The sequence below is a fragment of the Gigantopelta aegis genome, chromosome 8, assembly GCF_016097555.1.
Source record: "Gigantopelta aegis isolate Gae_Host chromosome 8, Gae_host_genome, whole genome shotgun sequence".
NCBI lineage: Eukaryota > Metazoa > Mollusca > Gastropoda > Neomphalida > Peltospiridae > Gigantopelta > Gigantopelta aegis.
Window position 1 is genome coordinate 58451056 of NC_054706.1, and position 20000 is coordinate 58471055.

General features: G+C 41.1%; 1 protein-coding gene across 2 annotated transcripts; it reads left to right on the top strand.

The window, feature by feature from the left end:
• Positions 1-7110: 7110 nt before the first annotated feature.
• Positions 7111-13726, top strand: LOC121379175. 2 transcript variants are annotated; one of them, XR_005958813.1, is made up of 4 exons: positions 7111-7447; positions 10918-11529; positions 11793-12095; positions 12813-12944. XR_005958813.1 is itself a non-coding variant. In XM_041507673.1 (4 exons), exons 1-4 carry the CDS (start codon positions 7256-7258, stop codon positions 13002-13004), a joined length of 1104 nt encoding a protein of 367 aa, XP_041363607.1. In that variant the 5' UTR covers positions 7111-7255; the 3' UTR covers positions 13005-13726. The 2 variants fall into 2 exon arrangements, 1 of the variants encoding a protein (XP_041363607.1); XM_041507673.1 differs by having other exon boundaries at positions 11793-11900; positions 12813-13726.
• Positions 13727-20000: the final 6274 nt, after the last annotated feature.

A 20000-nucleotide genomic window follows, 5' to 3' on the forward strand; every position in this document is an offset into this window, starting at 1 on the left:
CACGTACGTGTGTTAACAATTTCAAGACATACGATTGGTTGTCCTAGGTGATGACCAGGTCACCAATGTCATACGTCCAATAAAAAAACAGCACGGTGGAAATCGATTACAATGTGACGTATAGTTAACTTCGCAATTATGTGTCGGTGACGCGTCAGGCAGCTACAAGTGCAAAGGGTTGTAAATATCTTTTAGTCGATAAAGATGTTAAATTTGCTTCATATGTAAGAAATAGAATAGTACATTCGTGTCCGTCAGATACCATTTATCTCACAACTCGTTGTTGAAAAACGTATCAAACTCGCTTTCGCTCGTTAGATACACTCGTTGTGAGATAAATGGTATCTATCGGTCACTCGTGTTATATTCTTTATTTAGCTTACAATATGTTGGTATCTAACTCGGTGCGCGATGTTATGTTAAAATTACCAAATGTTTGACATCCAATAGCAGATGATTAAAAGAAAAATGTACTCTAGTGTTGTCGTTAAACAAAAACAAACTTTAATTAACCATTACTCATGTAGTATTCTCTTACGGTAGAGTGCAGCCCAAACTTAAACAAACACCATTATAAATGATAACCATATTCTGTGATTCATGAACTAAGAATGTCACAGAATGTGTTTACTAGAATAGTTTCCGGGTTGGGTTTTCCACAGTGAGTGATATATTTTAAAGGGACTATGCCGAGTGTGTAGCCATTTTGAAAGGCTTTCTGCAAATAACATATTAAGAATTAACTTACATTTTCTTGCTAAGATATGAATATCTCTAGAATCAATGCATTTCTGGACATTGTAATGTTTTTTTTAGTACAGTGAAACTTCTCTAAACCGGACACTCTCCAAACCAGGTAAAATGTCCGGTTTTAAGAGGTATCCGGTTTTAAGAGGTTCTTTTCTGCACATATATTTAGAAAGGGCCTATGAAAAACGTCCGGTTTTGGAGGAATTCCGGTAATCAGAGGGTCCGGTTTTGAGAGGTTTCACTGTATCTCATTGTCGGTACAGGGTTAGTTGTTAATGGTTGGTGTCCTTGCCTAACACCTCCACATTAAAACTCAATTAGGACGGAATCCGGTACAGGGATGCGAACTCGGAACCTGCCAGCCTTAAAGTCGATTGCTTTGAAACTACTGCGTCACCGAGGTCGGTCAAGTCACTAATTTCTTGAACTAAATCTGTGGATTTACGCGTATCGAGTAGAGGCGGATCCGGGATTTTGCATTGGGGGGGGGGGGGGGGGGGTCACAAAAGTCTTAAAAGGACAGTCTGATTTTGTTGAAGGTAATATAAGTTAGTCGAGCTTTATAGAGAGATTTATAAGGCGTTCGGGGAATGCTCCCAGCAAAACATTTCAGGCGCGTGCGCAGGGGGGGTGGGGGTGGGGGGTGTGTGGGGGGGTGAGGGGGGGTGTGTGGGGGGTGGTGGGGGTCGAATAAAGATACCGCGAGGACGCGTTTTCGTGGCAGTTTAGTGTTGTATAGTGTAAACGGCCTCAGTGGCGTCGTGGTTAAGCCATTGGACTACATGCTGGTAGGTACAGGGTTCGCAGCAAGGTACCGGCTCCAAGCCAGAGCGAGTTCTTAAGGGCTCAATGGGTAGGTGTAAGGCCACTACACCCTGTTCTCTCTCACTAACCACTAACCAATTAACAACTAGCCCACTGAACAGACAGCCCAGATAGCTGATGTGTGTGCCCAGGACAGCGTGCTTCAACCTTAATTGGATATAAGCACGAAAATCAGTTAATGAAAAAATGTATAGTGTAGATAATAAATTTAAGAAACAAAAAAAAAGAGGAAACAAGTTATTTAAAAAGAGTATCTCAAACGAGCGGGTGTTCACGAGACCCCTATGATCCTAGATCTAATAATGTGCAATAGCTGTAAGAATGTATGGGTTAAGGAATTTGCGCATAAGTGTTTAAAAATAACTAGACATTCAATGACAAGGTTTTAACACTGCACTAGTCTAACGTACCAGTTAAAGCATGCACGTACGTTAAGCTGTGACGTATGACGAAATTCTTGGAATTATTTCCTTATTTTCAGTATACCATGTGATCATGTCTTTTTGTGGCGCTGATCCAAGGTGCAAAGCGAGCGGAGTATTGCGCGTTCATATAAATAACGGTTAGACGGGAATTTAATTAACTGGAACTTTTATCACTGGCGTAGCCAGAGGTACGGGGGGGGGGGGGGGGGCATGGGACCATACTCCCACTCCCAAGCACATTTCTGGGTGGGTGGGTGGGTGGTTGTATGTTTGTTTGTTGTTTGTTTTGGTTTTTTGGGGGGGTTTGTTGTTGTTTTTGTTTGGGGGTTTTTTTTTTTGGGGGGGGTTGTTGTTTTTTAATAATCAGGTCTTCGAAAATTACTTTAATTGTTTGTTTTTTGTGTATTTCATTGAGCCGTGGTATATGCAGATGTCTGTTCTTAAACGACCGAGTTTTGTTTCATCCCGAGAAACTGCCATACTCAGTAGCGACTGGCTGTATTAGTAAAACAAAATGCATATTGTCAAAATATATAGAGAGAATAATTGTATACTAGTTTTATAAGATATTTTACCTATGGGCCTGCAATTTCCACATATATAGTATTACTACCAAACAGCTATATACAGAGTTGCGAGGATATTCCAATATTTAACTGTGGAGCATGCCCACCGCCCACCCCACCCCACACACAGGCATCACCACCACCAACACCACCCTTGTGAACTAATGCGTTTTACGCCCTCTAACAAAGCATTTTGTGCCTTGCATATTCAACCACACCCCACATCCCACACCCCACACCCCACACGAAAACACCCCCTGGATCCGCCTCAGATGTACATTAATGAAGACTGTTAGCTATGCTAGCACTTAAAAAAAAGGTTTTATTTCAGGTTGTGTCCTGAAAAACAGAATAGCAGATAATAACATTTCAAAGATCAAAATAACAGGATAACATAAGAAACACTCCATCTTAAAATAATCCAAAATAATCATTTATAAATAGCCATTTTTAAATTCAGATGTGTAACGATATAGATGCGTTTCGGGCTATCTTCATAACAAATGGCCCGGAATAGTATGTCTCCGACCCGACCCGACCCCCCCCCCCCCCCCCAACACACACACACACACACCAACACCACCACCACCACCACCACCACCACCACACATCCCGACTACTCTTACGTCTACAAAAAAACAAACATTTTAGATGTCTTTAAGTTTATTTTAAGTAAAACAAAAATCAATATTAATTTAATGCGTAAGTCACATTTGCTCTCGAGAGACACCTGCGGCGGCCGCAGAGGATCTGTGGTGGCCTCAGGGTCGCCCTAGGGCGTATCCCTATATTTTACAGGCCGTAGGGGTCGCCGTGGGATTATAGCGCTGAGTTATAACCTTTTATCATTTCTAGGTTCGCCGTAGCAATTCGACACGCCGTAGCTATGCCGTAGAGCGGTTCACGGCGACCATACGACGGGCGTACGGTGGCCTTACGTTTGCCGTGCGGCTGCCCTAGGGTCTTATGAATTACAACTGACCTTTGCGGACCCCCCAAAAATTGCGATTTCATTATTTTATTGCATTTTATTATGATTTCACTTTTCACTTTTCATGCAACTCCGACAGATGCGCGATAATTCTAACAAGTTAATTTTACGTCACGCCGCTGTGTCACAAAAGTATGGTCCCCCTACGGCCGCCACAGGGACGCCCTAAGGCGACCGTGCGTCATCACTTCAAAGGCGTACGGAAGCCGCAGGTTTTTTGTCACCACAAATTCAAAATACGCCGTGCGGCTACCCTAACATATGTGACTGCTACAGGATGTGACCGTGGGAATGCTGCGGCGGCCCTATAATTGCTATTGGCCGTAGATATTTTAGATCCCACGGACGCCGCGGCAAATGTGACTTGGGCATAAGTGAAAATTAATTTTAGTTCAGTTTGTGTCAGCTTATATAAATATAACATTGACATTTTAAAAGTGTGATAACAAGAAAAAAAAACCTACCTTAAAATAGTTCAAAATCACTCATTGAAAAGTGGCAAATTATTTATCCAGTTCGTTTGTTTTGTTTAACGACACCATTAGAGTACATTGATTTATTAGTCATCGGCTATTGGATGTCAAACATTTGGTAATTTTGACATTTAGTCTTTGATAGGAAAAACCGCTATATTGTTCTATTTAATTAGTAGCACCATCCCACAGACAGGATAGCACATACCACCATCTTTGATATACCAGTTGTGGTGTGCTTGCTGGAACGCGATAATGCTCAATGAGCCAATGCAAACAAACAGTACATGTCTGATGGTGTTTTTTGTAAACAGAAAAGAAATAGGCCTACAATGCGTGGAAAACATTGATGAATATTTTAATAATTTCCATAATAAAAATCAGGCAAAAATAAATAACGAGTTTCATCATTTACAGGCGCGGATCCAGGGATTTGTGAGGGGGTGGGGGGGGGGCGCCGGGCAGGGTAAGCGGTGCTTGGACAGACTTTTACTTATTTATTGTGTTTGTTGTTTTGTTTTGGGTTTTATTTATTGGTTTTTTTTTGTCTTTGTTTTTGTTTGGGGGTTTTTGGGGGGTTGGGGGGTCAGCGAAAACAAAAGAGGCGCGTGTCATTTGTAGCCTTCTCCCCTCTCCGCTCTCCTGGATCCGCGCCTGCTGTAAACGTGTGGGATAAATGTATTGTTGATACATTGTCAACCTACCACGTGTGACCAATTTCGGATGTCTAAATATTATTAGTTATTAATAAACAAACGTACATGATCTGAACTTTCAGAGAAAAACGAACCCCATCAGTGTGTATAAGAGGTACTGTAACACGTGACATTACACAAGTGAAGCACGAGTGCGATTAACAAACTCGGGAATCGGGTTACTGACTAACACAACATCTCTAATGACAACCGTGGCCCATTCATGTACCATGGAGACCTGTCCCGTGTTAAGCGACAGCCCGCGACGCTAGATAGATAGATAGATAACTAAAAATAGTTTAACGTGCCCATATACCACTAGGGTTTCGAAGACGCCCATCCAGAGTCCGATCTCCGATAAGATCGGTGGCCTGTCGCGGGATGGGGATGCGGTGGGGTGAGGGTGGGGGGTGGGGTGGGGTGGAGGGGGTAGAGTTGAAAATGACCAGAATTTTGAAAATAGCAACGTTCGCGAACTATTTGACTGGTCAGGTCAGGACAGAGAGTTTAACGTGCACATTCACAACAAGCTGTTTTAACGTACGCCTGTCTTGGGTTGGGTAGGGTGGAGAGGGTGGACCGCCTGCACTGGCAGGTGCTAGAAATCACCAGCAGCCCGACCGGGGTCGGTCACGACGTGGTCATTAACGTGAAGCATATAAACCAGTCAAGCGTGTGCTTGATCTGGCTGAATTGAGACTTGGGATAGGTTGAGTTCAGCCAGACCAAGTGCGAAGAAAAAAGAAAGAAAATGTCCGCTAGTCTTAAGTTTATGCGCTTTACTGATCTGGGTTCAGCCAGATCGAGCAGAAAAAAAAGTCTCCTAGACTAGTTTATGCGCTTTACGTTAAACCGAATGACCACTTCAGGAACCAGTCAAAATGGTTCGCAAACATCAGTAAAAATGATTGGCTGAATTTAGGGCTGGCTAACTGTTGTTCCAGGATAGGTTCAAGATTTTTCGAAGGGGGGAGGGGTAGAATAGGTTTTTAAAAAAAATGTTTTGTTTAACGACACCATTACAGCACATTGATTATTAATCATCGGCTATTGGATGTCAAACATTTGGTATTTTTGACATAGTCTAAGAGAGGAAACCCACTACATTTTTCCATTAGTAGCAAGGGATGTTTTATATGCATCATTCCACAGAAAGGCTAGCACATACCACGGCCTTTGATATACCAGTCGTGGTGCACTGGCCGTGTGGAATAGGTGTTCACTGAAACATTGCCGTTAATCGGTGGTTGTTTATACATATTTTCGTGCTAATATCTAATTAAGGTTCAGGCACGCTGTCCTCAGCTATCTGGGCTGTCCGTCCAAGAAAGAGGGTTAGTGGACAATGAAAGAGACAATGGCTTCACACCTACTCATTGAGTCGTTAAACCCTGGGCGGGAGCCGGTACCGGGGTGCGAACCCTGTACCTACCAGCCCTAAGGAGCGTCACGTAGCCCAGTGGTAAAGCGTTCGCTTGATGCCCGGTCGGTCTAGGATCGATTCCTGTCGGTGGACCCATTGGGCTATTTCTCGTTCCAGCCAGTGCTCCACAACTGGTGTAGCAAAGGCCGTGGTATGTACTATCCTATCTTCGGGATGGTGCATATAAAAGATCCCTGGCTGCTAATCAAAAATAGTAGCCCATGAAGTGGCGACAGCGGGTTCCCTCTTTCAATATCTGTGTGGTCTTTAGCCATAAGACTGACGCCATATAACCGTAAATAAAATGTGTTGAGTGCGTCGTTAAATAAAACATTTCCTTTCTTGCTTCCTTCTACCAGTCTTATGTCCGATGGCTTAACCACTGCACCACTGAGACCAAGCTTAGTGAAATGTTTATTAATGATAGGAATAATTTGAGGGGTGGTCGCTATTAAAAGAACAAAGTTGCCTCCCACCCTCCCTATGTGATCTCTTACAACTAGTGATGCTCTATCCATCCTTCCCTCCCTCTCAATATGAATGGATCAGCCCATAGACTAAATGCTGTCCGTGACTGGTTTTGCTCCTAACGTTAGGGTGTGTGTGATTTGATAGAATGCGATGGTATCAGTCCTAAATTTAGTCAGCCATTTTTCGCATTATAACCGTTTTCAAACTATTTTGACCGATTCCTGCCGTAGTCATTTGGTTTAATGTGTAGAGTAACAACCACTCTAGCGAACGGTAGCGACAAACGGCTGGCTCAACTTACCACCGTGAAATTATTCGCGAGCGCTCGGCTTCCTGAACACGACCTTGTTTACGTTTTGGTTTCCCTAAATAATGAGTGGGTTTTTCCTGGCCGATTATTTTTAAAATAGAATCGGGAATTGTACTTGTGAAAAATAGCGTATCAACCGTACACTCGCTACAGCATTAACATAGTTAAGCTTCCAGGATGTCATTTTCCGTACTCACATGATTGGTATTTTATAGCTTTTGAGGACTAATTCTATTAAACTAGCAATATAGCGACACGTCAGTTGCCAAGCGCAGTTTCATTGGTTCGATGTATCAAGGTTTACCTTGAGTATATAAAATGTTTGAATGGATAGTGGTGGCAACAGAAACAGAAGACAGTTTTACGTGGAACAGAAGACAGTTTACGTGGACACAATGCAACAGCAATACTTAGACAGTGTTAGTAGTATGGAGATGGAAGCTATACTGAAGACTGCCAATCCCAGCCCCTATCTCCGTGAATTGGTAGAAAATACGGAAATCGGAAGACCTAACGAAGTAAGATTGCTAATAATTGATTAATTAGGCCTAATTAAAAAAAATTAATTAATTAATTAATGTATAAATCAGGTTTCTTTGTTGTTTGTTGTTGTTGCTGGGTTTGTTAGTTGTTGGGGGGGTTTTTGTGGTTTTTGGGGGGGGTTTGGGTTTTTTTTTTGGTTTTTCTTGTTTGGTTTATTTTCTTGGTTTTTTTTTGTGGGTTTTTTGTTGTTATTCGAATTTTGTTTACGTCTATTATTTACTTGTAAATATTGTGTTGGGTTCGGTTGTCGATGTTGTTTCCGTTTCCTGTTTGTTTTTGTTTCGTTTTTTTTTGTTAATTTTTAATTTTTAATTCTTTTTTTATTAGTATTTAATTGTTGTTGTTTTTTTTGTTTTTTATGTTTTATTAATTAATTTTTTTTTAGGGGGGGTTGGTGTGTTTGAGTTTTCTGTTGCCGTTTGTTTTTCTTGTTTTCCTTTTACACTTTATATCTATATACTTTTCTTTCTTTCTTTCTTTCTTTTTTTAATTGTAGTTAATTTAATTTCACATAATTTTATACAGATTATTACATGATGTATACAAACAAATGCGGGCATCTTGTTAGCTTATCTAAACTCGTCTTACTGTGAATGGAGTGGGAGGGGCAAAAAACGAACGAAAGCGATATCAGGAAATATTTTGAAGGGTAATTAGATTAAATTTTAAATCTGAATGAGTACTATAAGTTACTCCATAAGTTTTTTTTCAAATGTGGATATATAGAAATATTTACATATTTGTTACATTTTTATCTTACCATATTCAGATTTCCAATTTTAAGGACAACCTTTAACATGTATTGTTTAATGTACCCCTCAGTCATAAATAATTAATTCGTTGTCTTTTGTTGTTGCTGCTGATGTGGAATCGTTGTTTTTTATGCTGTAGTAGTAGTAGTTGTTGTTGATGTTGTGTTGTTGTTGCAGTAGTAGTAGTAGTAGCATTAGTAGTAATAGTAGTAGTAGTAGTAGTAGTAGTAGTAGTAGTAGTAGTAGCATTAGTAGAAGTAGTAGCAGCAGCAGTAGCAATAGTATACCAGACACTGATGTTAGTAACAAAAAATAGTAGTAGTAGTAGTTTAATAGTAGTAGTAGTAGTAGTAGTAAACATAGTAGTACTATAGTAAACTCAAGTTGTTGTTGTTTGTTGTTACCACTCAGTTGAAGTAGTAGTGTATTTCTGTTATGTCGTTATGTTGTTGCTCTTGATTTTGATGTTGTTTTTGTTGTTGTTTTGGTTATTGTTGTTGTTAGTACAAAGGCGAGATGTAGCCCGAGTTGCGTGGGGTTGTAGGGTTGATTTACATTGTAGTTTTTTTCCGTCTCAACAACTACCCCCACGACTGGTATATCAAAGGCCGTGGTATGTGTTATTTTGTCTGTGGGATGGTGCATATAAAAGATCCCTTGCTACTAACGCAAAAATATAGCGGGTTTCAGCTTTAAGACTATATGTTTAATTTTTACCAAATGATATATATCCAATAGTCGATGATTAATAAATCAATGTCCTCTAGTGTTGTTGTTAAACAAAACAAACTTTAACTTTCGCACATCAGTCGTGGGGTAGATGTTGAGACGGGGGAAAAACCCAGTGTAAACCACTAACCCACTGTCCTGGACAGACAGCCCAGACAGCTGAGGTATGTGTCCTGGACAGCGTGCTTGAACCTTAATTCATATAATAGAAATGAAATGAAATATTCTATAGGACTGAGTAATCTCTGAGATTTCTACATTTAGACTCTTAAACTCAAGACAATACGTCTAAATAGCCGTGGGTTTGGGGGGTTTTTCCAACTTATTTTCGTGCTTATATCCAATTAAGGTTCAAGCACGCTGTCCTGGTACACACCTCAGCTATCTGGGCTGTCCGTCCAGGACGGCGGGTTACTTGTTAGTGGTTAGTGGTTAGTGAGAGAGAAGAGGGTGTGGTGGCCTTACACCTACCCAATGAGCCCTTAAGAAATCGTTCTGGGTTGGAGACGTTACCGGGCTGCGAACCCTGTACCTACCAGCCTGTAGTCTGTAACCACTGCGCCACTGAGGCCGGTTTAGCTGTGTTAAGACATTATTGAACCATGGTGCCTATATATCCGTTGGCAAAAGAATGGTTCGTGTATACTATCGTTGAACAAATATTCGTTGTTCTTTATTATTTTACGGATAACTATGTTTTATTTGACCACATGCGGACGTTAATGCTGGTTTTACAGTCGCAAATTGTTTTTTTACGGGTGACGCAAAGCGACAAGTAGCGTACGAATATGTAAACAGGATCTTGGGGAATCCCCTAAATTTCCGACAAGTTAATGCTGGTTTTACAGTCGCAAAATGTTGGTAGGGCGACGCGAAGCGACAAGTAGCGTACGAATATGTAAACAGGCTCTTGGGGAATCCCCTAAATTTCCGACACGTTCATGTTTGGTTTTACTGTCGCAAATGGATTTGTTAGCCAATCAAATTTCGCGTTATATGCAGACTGAATTAGAATGTATTTTTACTATTGTTATTTATTGCTTTCTTACTATTGCTTTTTTTACGTTTTGGGTGTGATGGAGACAATGGTATTGGTTGTCCAGGTCCTATAGTCTATTAACGTGTTCCTATTCTATTAAAGAAAGAAAGAAAGAAGTGTTTTATTTAACGACGCACTCAACACATTTTATTTACGGTTATATGGCGTCAGACATATGGTTAAGGACGACACAGATTTTGAGAGCAAACCCGCTGTCGCCACTACATGGGCTACTCTTCCGATTGGCAGCAAGGGATCTTTTATTTGCGCTTCCCACAGGCAGGATAACACAAACCATGGCCTTTGTTGAACCAGTTATGGATCACTGGTCGGTGCAAGTGGTTTACACGTACCCATTGAGCCTTGCGGAGCACTCACTCAGGGTTTGGAGTCGGTATCTGGATTAAAAATCTCATGCCTCGACTGGGATCCGAACCCAGTACCTACCAGCCTGTAGAGTATCCTATTAAAGGTTCTGGTACGTCTACCACACGCCCGGTCCCTGGCATGGTCAGTAGCTTGGCTTGGGACGGGTGGTGGGCGTGGTGGTGGTGTTAAGGCGGGACGTAGCCCAGTGGTAAAGCGTTCGCTTGATGCGTGGTCAGTCTGGGATCGATTCCCGTCGGGGGGGGGGGGGGGGGGCATTGGGCTATTTCTTGCTCCAGCCAGTGCACCACGACTGGTGTATCAAAGGCCGTGGTATGAGTTATCCTGTCTGTGGGATGGTGCATATAAAAGATCTCTTGCTGCTAATCGAAAAGTGTAGCCCATGAAGTGGAGACAGTGGGTTTCCTCTCTCAATATCTGTGTGGCCCTTAACCACATGTCCGACGCCATATAATAGTAAATAAAATGTGTTGAGTGCGTCGTTAAATAAAAAAAAAAAATCCTTCCTTCAGTCAAGACTTTTTTTTAACTGTTTCAGACCGACCGCACAGATTCATCATCATACCTGATGGACTCTGATGACGCAATGGGTCTACCCGATCTTGAAGAAATCTTTGGTCTAACCAGCAACCCCAAGACGACTGCTGGTGCACCAGGTGAGGGCGTTTCAGGTCTGGTCGCAGACCCTATTTCACTAACCAATGCGTTTGACCAACAGTTCGTATCATCCTTTTTCTCTGCTCCGTCTGCTTCGTGTCCCACGCCAGACGATATCGTGGTTTCAAATGCAGACGACTCCACAGACTTGGTCTTCAGCGACATAGTCCTGGAACCAATTTCAGACACGGCTAATATTCCGGAGACCGTGAGAGAGCTCTTTGAGCAGGGATTGGCCAATTCTAGTGAGGGTCCACTGGCGCAGAAGCCGACGACCACCACTATCACCACCACCAGTCTTGCAGACGGTCAGTTTGGCCAGCAGACGACAGGGGACTTCAGTGTTCAGGGTTTGGGAGATTCTTGGGAAGCAGCCACCTCTGTGGTGTCAGTGGAATCCCCCGTAAAGCAGAAGCTGAGAAACACCATCCAGCAAAAACATGGGGACAGGCCTCTTCCAGCTGTGGACTTCACGCCCAAGCCACAATCAGAGGTAATAGTCAAAATTTCCTAAAGCGAAAACTCCGCGTTGTAGAAGCATTTGCTGGTGGCTGAATTCGCTTATTAGCAATGTTCTTGGCTTCGCGTATGAACACTGCTGTTGGATGAATACGACCACTGTTATTCCTTTTGGCTGAATTCGATTATTTGCATTTGCTAATGGCCGAATTCGCTTAATTATGAATAGTACACATTTACGAATCTCTTTAACTTAATCTTATATCAACTAATACTGTTTAATGTGTCCACTTGCAGCTGTCGCAAGAAGAGAGAGAGAAGGTTGAAAGAAGAAAGCAGAAGAATCGAGACTCTGCAGCCAAGAGTAGAACCAACCAGAAGAAGAAACAGAAGTATCTAGAAAAGGTTGGTTCAGTCAAGGTGTACCTTCTATTGCTGAATCACCACGCGAGTTGAATTGACAATTGGAAACCGTTCGAAGTTCAAGTCTGCGCTCGCTCGCTTGCTAGTGTTCAAGTAATATTGAGGTGGTTAAGTTACCAGGGCGTGGGGACTAACTGCTTCAGTATTGTTGTCCTAGGCCTGCACTTCATTGCAGTAGTAAGTGTTGTTTGATTGTTTGATTTCGTTTTATTTGTTGCCAACATTGTACCTTAAGGATGGTGGTAGGACTTTCCTTTGGCACTGTCACGTAGCGTAGGCTATAATAATAAAGAACATTATAAATACTTATCATTGAGTTAGGGTTAAGGTTAGGGTTAGTGACAGTGCCAAAGGAAAGTCCTTCCAGGATGGTTTGTATTCTACAGCGTCCATATATATAAATACATATGTACATATATATATACAGAGAGAGAGAGAGAGAGAGAGAGAGAGAGAGGGAGAGAGGAGAGGGAGAGAGAGAGAGAGATGAGCATGAGAGGGCAGAGAGATGGCAGAGAGAGAGAGAGAGAGAGAGAGAGAGAGAGAGAGAGAGAGAGAGAGAGAGAGAGAGAGAGAGCGACTTAGACTTAGACAGAGAGGGACAAGGACGATTGTAGTTGTCCGAAAAATCTGAAAGTTTGGGGAGGTATGTTTGATTGTCTTTTGTAATCGGTTGTGTACAGAGATACGAATTCCATTATGATTTCGAGTATCATTTCAATAAAATATTCTTTACCTTTTGGATGATATTTTAAATTTCAGCAGTATTTGTATATAAATTTTATTATTTTAAAATAATCTTTGTTTTTGTGTGCTAATTTGTTCAACCTGTGTATGGGATACAAAACACCAATAATTATGAGGGTTTTTTTTTTCTTTCTCATCTCTTTATAGAGAATTCTGGAATTAGAAGATCAAAATGAGATGCTTTCAGCGGAGATTAAAGTCCTGAGTATGAGGAAACAAACAACCGCTCAAGTACTGCATCATCATAAATGCAAGTGCAAATCACGTACACAGATAAACAAGAAGAAACTTGCGATGGCGTTGGCTGCGTTTCTGAGCCAGATAGTCGAAGAAGGATGACATCGAGATTTCGTTCTACACTAACCAAGAAGCAAACGGCAAACCAGTCGCTTCTAAAATTAAGGCCACATATGAGCTAGTCCGGTTTTCTTGGACGAGTTCAGGGTGGTATAGGCGAGTTAAAACAAAACTATGTATATGGGCACTTTACTCTTGCACTGGTCAGGGTGTGTTCTCTATAATGTTTAATACCGTGTAAGCGATGCGTATACTTTCGAAATAACGCTAGTAGTGTCGTCTGAACGAAACACCAATAAACACTCCTATCATAATGGACAGTCATTACTGTAATCATCATCTTTATTTACGATGGTTACTGTTATTAACTGACTGTGGTTATTGTCAACTGATAAACTTTGGTCCTGGGTGTGGTGGTGTTGGGGGTTGGGATTTTTTTTGGGGGGGGGGATTGCATCTTCTTCTTTTTTTCTTTTTTTTGGGGGAGTGTGTGTGTGTTTGTTTGGGGGGTTTGTGGTGGGTTGGTTTGTTTGGGGGTGTTTTGTGCTTATTTTGTTTTGTTTTTGGGGGTATTTGTTTTTTGTTTTTTGTCCTTACCAACTCTGGTAATATTTCCTCCTATTGAGCATGGTATTGTTCTTTAGGTCTCACTACACAGATGCCATCTGCCATTGAAACCCATGTTAAATTGCCCAACTACAAACGAAGATTGCCAATAGATCGGGTTCTCGTTAGCGCTAACAACATACACCATTGCGAACATACATTATATAAGCATTTATTTTCACTCCAAAATAGAGAACATTTCCGTCTCAGTTTTTTGCTTTATGACCGCATCTGGCTGTAGTACCGGTCCGAACAGGTGGTTCATTAACCGATTCACTCCGGCTGTCACTTGCGCTATATACCCATGTCCCAAAAGGTCGATGCACAATATTACAAAATAACATGGGCAAAATACAGCCAGAAGGCTTACCATTAAACAGACAGATTTTTTTTATTCTTCACCATTTCCTAGAAGTGAATATGTGAAGCATAACATGTGTCACAATTAGGAACTATAGTGGACTGTGATCAATGAACTCTCACCCGGAAGTGATCTGTGTAGTGAGACCTTAGCGAACATTCTTACCATGTCTTTCCAAAGACCGTGTCAATTTGGGCCTACGCACCCAGAGTAAGCCATCAGGACCACTGTGTCCGTTTGTTCGGCTCAGTATGCTCCTAAAGACATGTCCTAACCTAAAAAGCTCAATGGAAGTATAAAATAGACTGTCTTCATGCGTGTCAAACCAGCAAGTTCCTAAAGACCCCACCCACGGCGTAACTGACGTTGCGTTCGAACAAAGACGTTCTTGAGGCAGAATATCCAATACTGGGTATGATCGATTCATTATAATGTCCTACTGGGATATCGTGTATCGGAGGGGAGGGGGGAGGCGTCCTTTTGTTCTTGTTTGTTTTAATTTATTGTTGGGTTTGTTTTGGGGGAGGGGGTTTGGTTTGGTGGGTGTTGTTATTTTTGATTGTTTTGTTTGTTTTTGTTTTTGTTTGCTCTTTTGGGAGGTTCGTTTGAATGTTTTTTTTGTTTTCAGTTATTTGACGGGTATTTTATTTTCGTTTTGTTATGTTTTTTAGGGTTTGTGTATTGTGTGTCTTTTTTTATTTTCTCCTTCCTCTTTTGTTTTGTCAAACATTTGTTTCTTTCACTAGCAACTTAAAATACTAGCTTTTTTCTGGTATTATTTACGACTGGAACATGTCATTTATATTACATACAATAGTTATATTCAATTACAAACATGTTAATGCAATTTTTGTATCTTCTTTCACGACATTATATTCTATATTCACACAAAAATTATAACTTTATTAATCTCTGCTTAAACGGTAACACTACACTGATGTGCACTGAGCTGTTAACAGAATATAAATAAATCGTGTCTAACTTCATTCAAGTGTTGTATTATTGAGTACTACTATAAAAGGTGGGGGGGGGGGGTTTATTACTAATAACAAGGTTAATGTCTTTGTCGAGTTGTTCCGGGTGTAGACATATATACTGTATTACAAAGAATTGTAAGATACTATCCTGAAAGGAAGGAAGGAATTTTTTTTTATTTAACGACGCACTCAAGACATTTTATTGACGGTTATATGGCGTCGGACACACAGATGTTGAGACAGAAAACCCGCTGTCGCCACTTCATGGACTTCTCTTTTTGATTAGCAGCAATGGATCTTTTATATGCACCATCCCATAGACGGGATAGCACATACCACGGTCTTTGATGTACCAATCGCAGTGCACTGGCTGGAGCGAGAAATAGCCCAATGGGCCCACTGACGGCGATCGATCTCAAACCGACCGCGCATCAAGCGAGCGCTTTACCACTGGGCTACGTCTCTCCCCCCCCCCCCCCCCCCCCCCAATCCTGGTGTCACTCCTGCTGTAGCACATGTTCGGTCAACAGAGACTTCGCAACTATTAAATTTACATACTAATTTAATTTTGTTGCATAGAACAAAGAATATCAAATATTGTAATTTATGTCCAATGTTTCTAGTTGTCCTAATGTTTGTGGTAACTCTTATATTTCACTTCCTGTTGTTACCTGTGAAGGTATTGGGAGGTTAAATCCGGATCCTTTCATTTCAACTTATTTTCGGGCTTATATCCAATTAAGGTTCAAGCACGCTGTCCTGGGCACACACCTCAGCTATCTGGGCTGTCTGTCCAGAGAATAGGGTGTAGTGGCCTTACACAAGTACCCACTGAGTCGTTAAAACTCGCTCTGGGTGGGAGTCGGTACCGGGCTGCGAACCCTGTATCTACCAGCCTTATGTCCGATGGCTTAACCGCTACGCCATCGAGGCCGGTTAAATCCGGTTAAATTTGAGTTATTACAATCACTGGGTATACGGACACAAACAAAACAAAAACAAAACAAACAAGAAACAAACATAAAACTCACCAAACAATGAAGGAAGGAAGGAAATGTTTTATTTAACGATGCACTCAACACATTTTATTTACGGTTAAGTGGCGTCGGACATATGGTTAAGGACCACAAAGATATTGAGGGAAGAAACCCGCTGTCGCCACTTCATGGGCTACTCATTTTGATTAGCAGCAAGGGATCTTTTATATGCACCATCCCATAGACAGGATAGCACATACCACATTGAATTATTAATCATCGGCTATTGGATGTCAAACATTTGGTAATTTTAACATAGGCTTAGAGAGAAAACCCTTTACATTTTTCCATTAGTAGCAAGGGATCTTTTATATGCACCATCCCACAAACAGGATGGCACATACACCGGCCGTGCACTGGCTGGAACGAGAAATAGCCCAATGGACCCACCGACGGGGATCGATCCCAAACCGACCGCGCATCAAGCGAGCGCTTTACCACTGGGCTACGTCTCGCCCCAAACAATGAAGGATCAAATATTATATTTAATGTGTAATTTTAGTCGGTTAAAATGGTTTGATTAGCTAGAAACCAGCGAAACATGTTGAAATGGCTGCAACGTCAGGACAGTCTTTTTATACATAATATTAATACGAATATATATGTTCACACCATCTCCGAATATCGTCTTTAACGATACATTCAAACCTGTCTATCCAGGACATCAAAGTTTGTTTTGCATAACGACACCACTGGAGCACATTGATCCAATAATCATCGGCTATTGGATGTCAAACATTTGGTAATTTTGACATAATCTTAGAGAGGAAACCCGCTACATTTTTCCATTAGCAGAAGGGATTTTTTTATATGCACCATCCCACAAACAGGATAGCACATACCATGACCATTAATATACCAGTCGTGGTGCACTGGCTGGAGCGAGAAATAGCCCAGTGGTCATATTTTTGTAGATCCATTCGATGTCCTGGAGGGGGTGGAACGTAGCCCAGTGGTAAAGCGTTCGCTTGATGCGCGGTCGGTCTGGGTATCGATCCCCGTCGGTTGGCCCATTGGGCTATTTCTCACTGCAGCCAGTGCACCACAACTGGTATATCAAAGGTCGTGGTATGTGCTATACTGTCTGTGGGATGGTGCATATAAAAGATCCCATGCTACTAATCGAAAAAACAGAGAGTAGCCCATTAAGTGGCGACATCGGGTTTTCTCTAAAAAACTGTGTCAGAATGACTATATGTTTGACGTCCAATAGCCGATGATAAGATAAAAAAAATCAATGAGCTCTAGTAACGTCGTGAAATAAAACAAACTTTACTTTATCATATAACCGTAAATAAAATGTGTTGAATGCGTAGTTAAATAAAAACATTTCCTTCCTTCCTCTCGTGACCTAATAAAACGACACGTGTAATCATGACGTGTGATTGTTTTGTTGACTGGCATAGAAAAAACGGTCACAATTTGTCTTGCCTGTGACGCCCACATCCACCCACTCACCACTGGTTAACATTTTATAGTACAACAACAAAAGTTAAAGTTCGTTTTGTTTAAAGACGCCACTAGAGCACCGAGGTCGGTTTGGTATCGATCCCCGTCGGTGTGCCCATTAGGCTATTTCTCGTTCCAGCAAGTGCATCACGACTGGTATATCAAAGACTGTGGTATGTGCTATTCTGTCTGCGATGGTGCATATAAAATATCCCTTGCTACTAATGGGAAAAAATGTAGCAGGTTTCCTCTCTAAGATTATATGTAAAAATATTACCAATGTTTGACATCCAACAGCCGAGGATTAATATATCAATGTGGTCTAATGGTATTGTTAAACAAAAAAAAAAAAAAAAAAAACAACAACACTAGAGCACATTGATTTATTAATCTACGGCTATTGGATATCAAACATTTGCTAATTTTGATATATAGTCTCAGAGAGGAAACCCGCTACATTTGTTTCATTAGTAACAAGGTATGTTATATTCTACATCCCAAAGACAAGATGGCACATACCACGGCCTTTGATATATCAGTTGTGGTCCACTGGCTCGAACGAGAAATAGCACCGACGAGGATCGATCTTAGACCAACCGCGCATCAGGCGAGAGCTTTACCACTGGGCTACGTCCCGTCCCTTTCTTGTTTAGAATACCAATGTCTGTGTGCATACGAAAACATGCATTTTAGAAAGTAAAATAAAGTTAGAGCTACCAGAAATATTGGGATGACACAGAAATACACTGTATACAGACATTCTTGTTTTAGAATACCAATGTCCGTATACAGTGTGTAGTGGCGGATCCAGAAAATCCATTTGTCAGGGGGGGCGGGGGGACAGTGACATGAGGTAGAATACCAAGGGAACTTTGGGGGAGGTTTGGAGGGTGATCGTAAAAAAAATGAAAATTAATATACATTAAAATTATAACTATCGCAAAATTTAGGGGGGTTGGGCCCCTGTGATCCTCCCCCCCCCCCCCCCCCCTAGATCCGCCTCTGGTGTGTTTCTGGTCATCCTAATACATGTATTTGTGGTAATTCTAACTTCATCTTGCTTCTTAAAATGTGTGTTTTCGTACGTACGGGTTTACTGTGTGATAAGATCCTGTTTGATCTGGTACAATCATTAGAACGACCGGGGACATATTACATATACAGATACTTGTAATTTGAATAAGAAAATGTATTTATTATCTACGTTTACTAAAAGGTTATATGAGTCAGAGACATCTTAAAATATGGCTGCAGTATCTTAAAACAAAGTTAACGTTCGTTTTGTTTAACAACACCACTAGAGCACATTGATTCATTAATCATTGGCTACTGGATGTCATACATTTGGTAATTTGGACACATAGTTTTAGAGAGGAAACCCGCTACAGTTTTACATTACTAGCCAGAGATCTTTTATATGCATCATCCCACAGAATGGATAGCACATATCGCAGCCTTTGATATACCAGTCGTGGAACACTGGCTGGAATGAGAAATAGCCCGATGGGCCCACCGACGGGGATCGATCCCAGACCGACTGCAAATCAGGCGAGAGCTTTACCACTGGGCTACGTTCCACCGAATTTAAAACGAATACATCACACATTCAAGTATTGATCAAGATACGTCTTATATTATCTACAAAATACACCATACCTTTTTAAATCGTAATAACTGCGCAATTCAACATACGGAAAAGAAAACTGAAAATAACCCATTGATGTGTGTTTTAAAATTACATTCAGTCTCGTGTTCAGTTTGTTGCTAAGGAAGAAAATGTGACGTCGTTGTCACGCCATATTAGTGTTACTATGTATTATTTTTACAATGCATGACATCAGCGTCGACATACATACCAAAACAAAACAAAAATTCAATACCCGATTCTCGAGATATAACGTTATTTGTACTGACACATGAATTGTATTGCGGTACGTGGTAACAAAAATGGTGTGTGAAAAGTCCCATAACTGACGAACAAGTTCTATTTTTGTACGAAAGCGAAGTAATTTAGTGTATGAATGAACATGTGAGCGAATGAATGAAATTAAAAAATGAATGAATCAATGAATTATTACAATTAATGGATGAATGAATGAATGAATGAAAGGACGGACGGACGGACGGACGAACGGACGGACGGACGGATGGACGGACGGACGGATAGATAGATGGATTGGTGGGTGGGTGGATGAATGGATGGATTGGCGGTAGGTGGATTTTGGTTAGATGGATGGATAGATGGAGAGATGGATGGAAGGATAGATGGATGGATGGATGGATGGACGGACGGACGGACCGATGGATGGATTAATGGATGGATGGATGAATTAATGAATGACGGACGGACAAATGGGTGAGCGGATAAGCTCACACATTTCGGATGGGAGTAGATATTCAACAATATTTAACATAATCGAATGGCGAACCTACGTCGGTTTTGTATGTATTGAAAGGAAAGGAAAGGAAAGGAATGTTTTACTTAATGACGCACGCAACACATTTTATTTACGGTTAATATATGTGTGGTTCTTAATCATATGTCTTAAGTCATATAACCGTAAATAAAATATGTTGAGTGCGTCATTAAATAAAACATTTCTAATTC

Coding starts and splice junctions, on each gene's coding strand:
- LOC121379175 (XM_041507673.1), top strand. CDS start 7,256: ATGGATAGTGGTGGCAACAGAAACAGAAGACAGTTTTACGTGGAACAG. Junction 11,530..11,792: donor CGCCCAAGCCACAATCAGAG/GTAATAGTCAAA, acceptor GTCCACTTGCAG/CTGTCGCAAGAAGAGAGAGA. Junction 11,901..12,812: donor AACAGAAGTATCTAGAAAAG/GTTGGTTCAGTC, acceptor ATCTCTTTATAG/AGAATTCTGGAATTAGAAGA.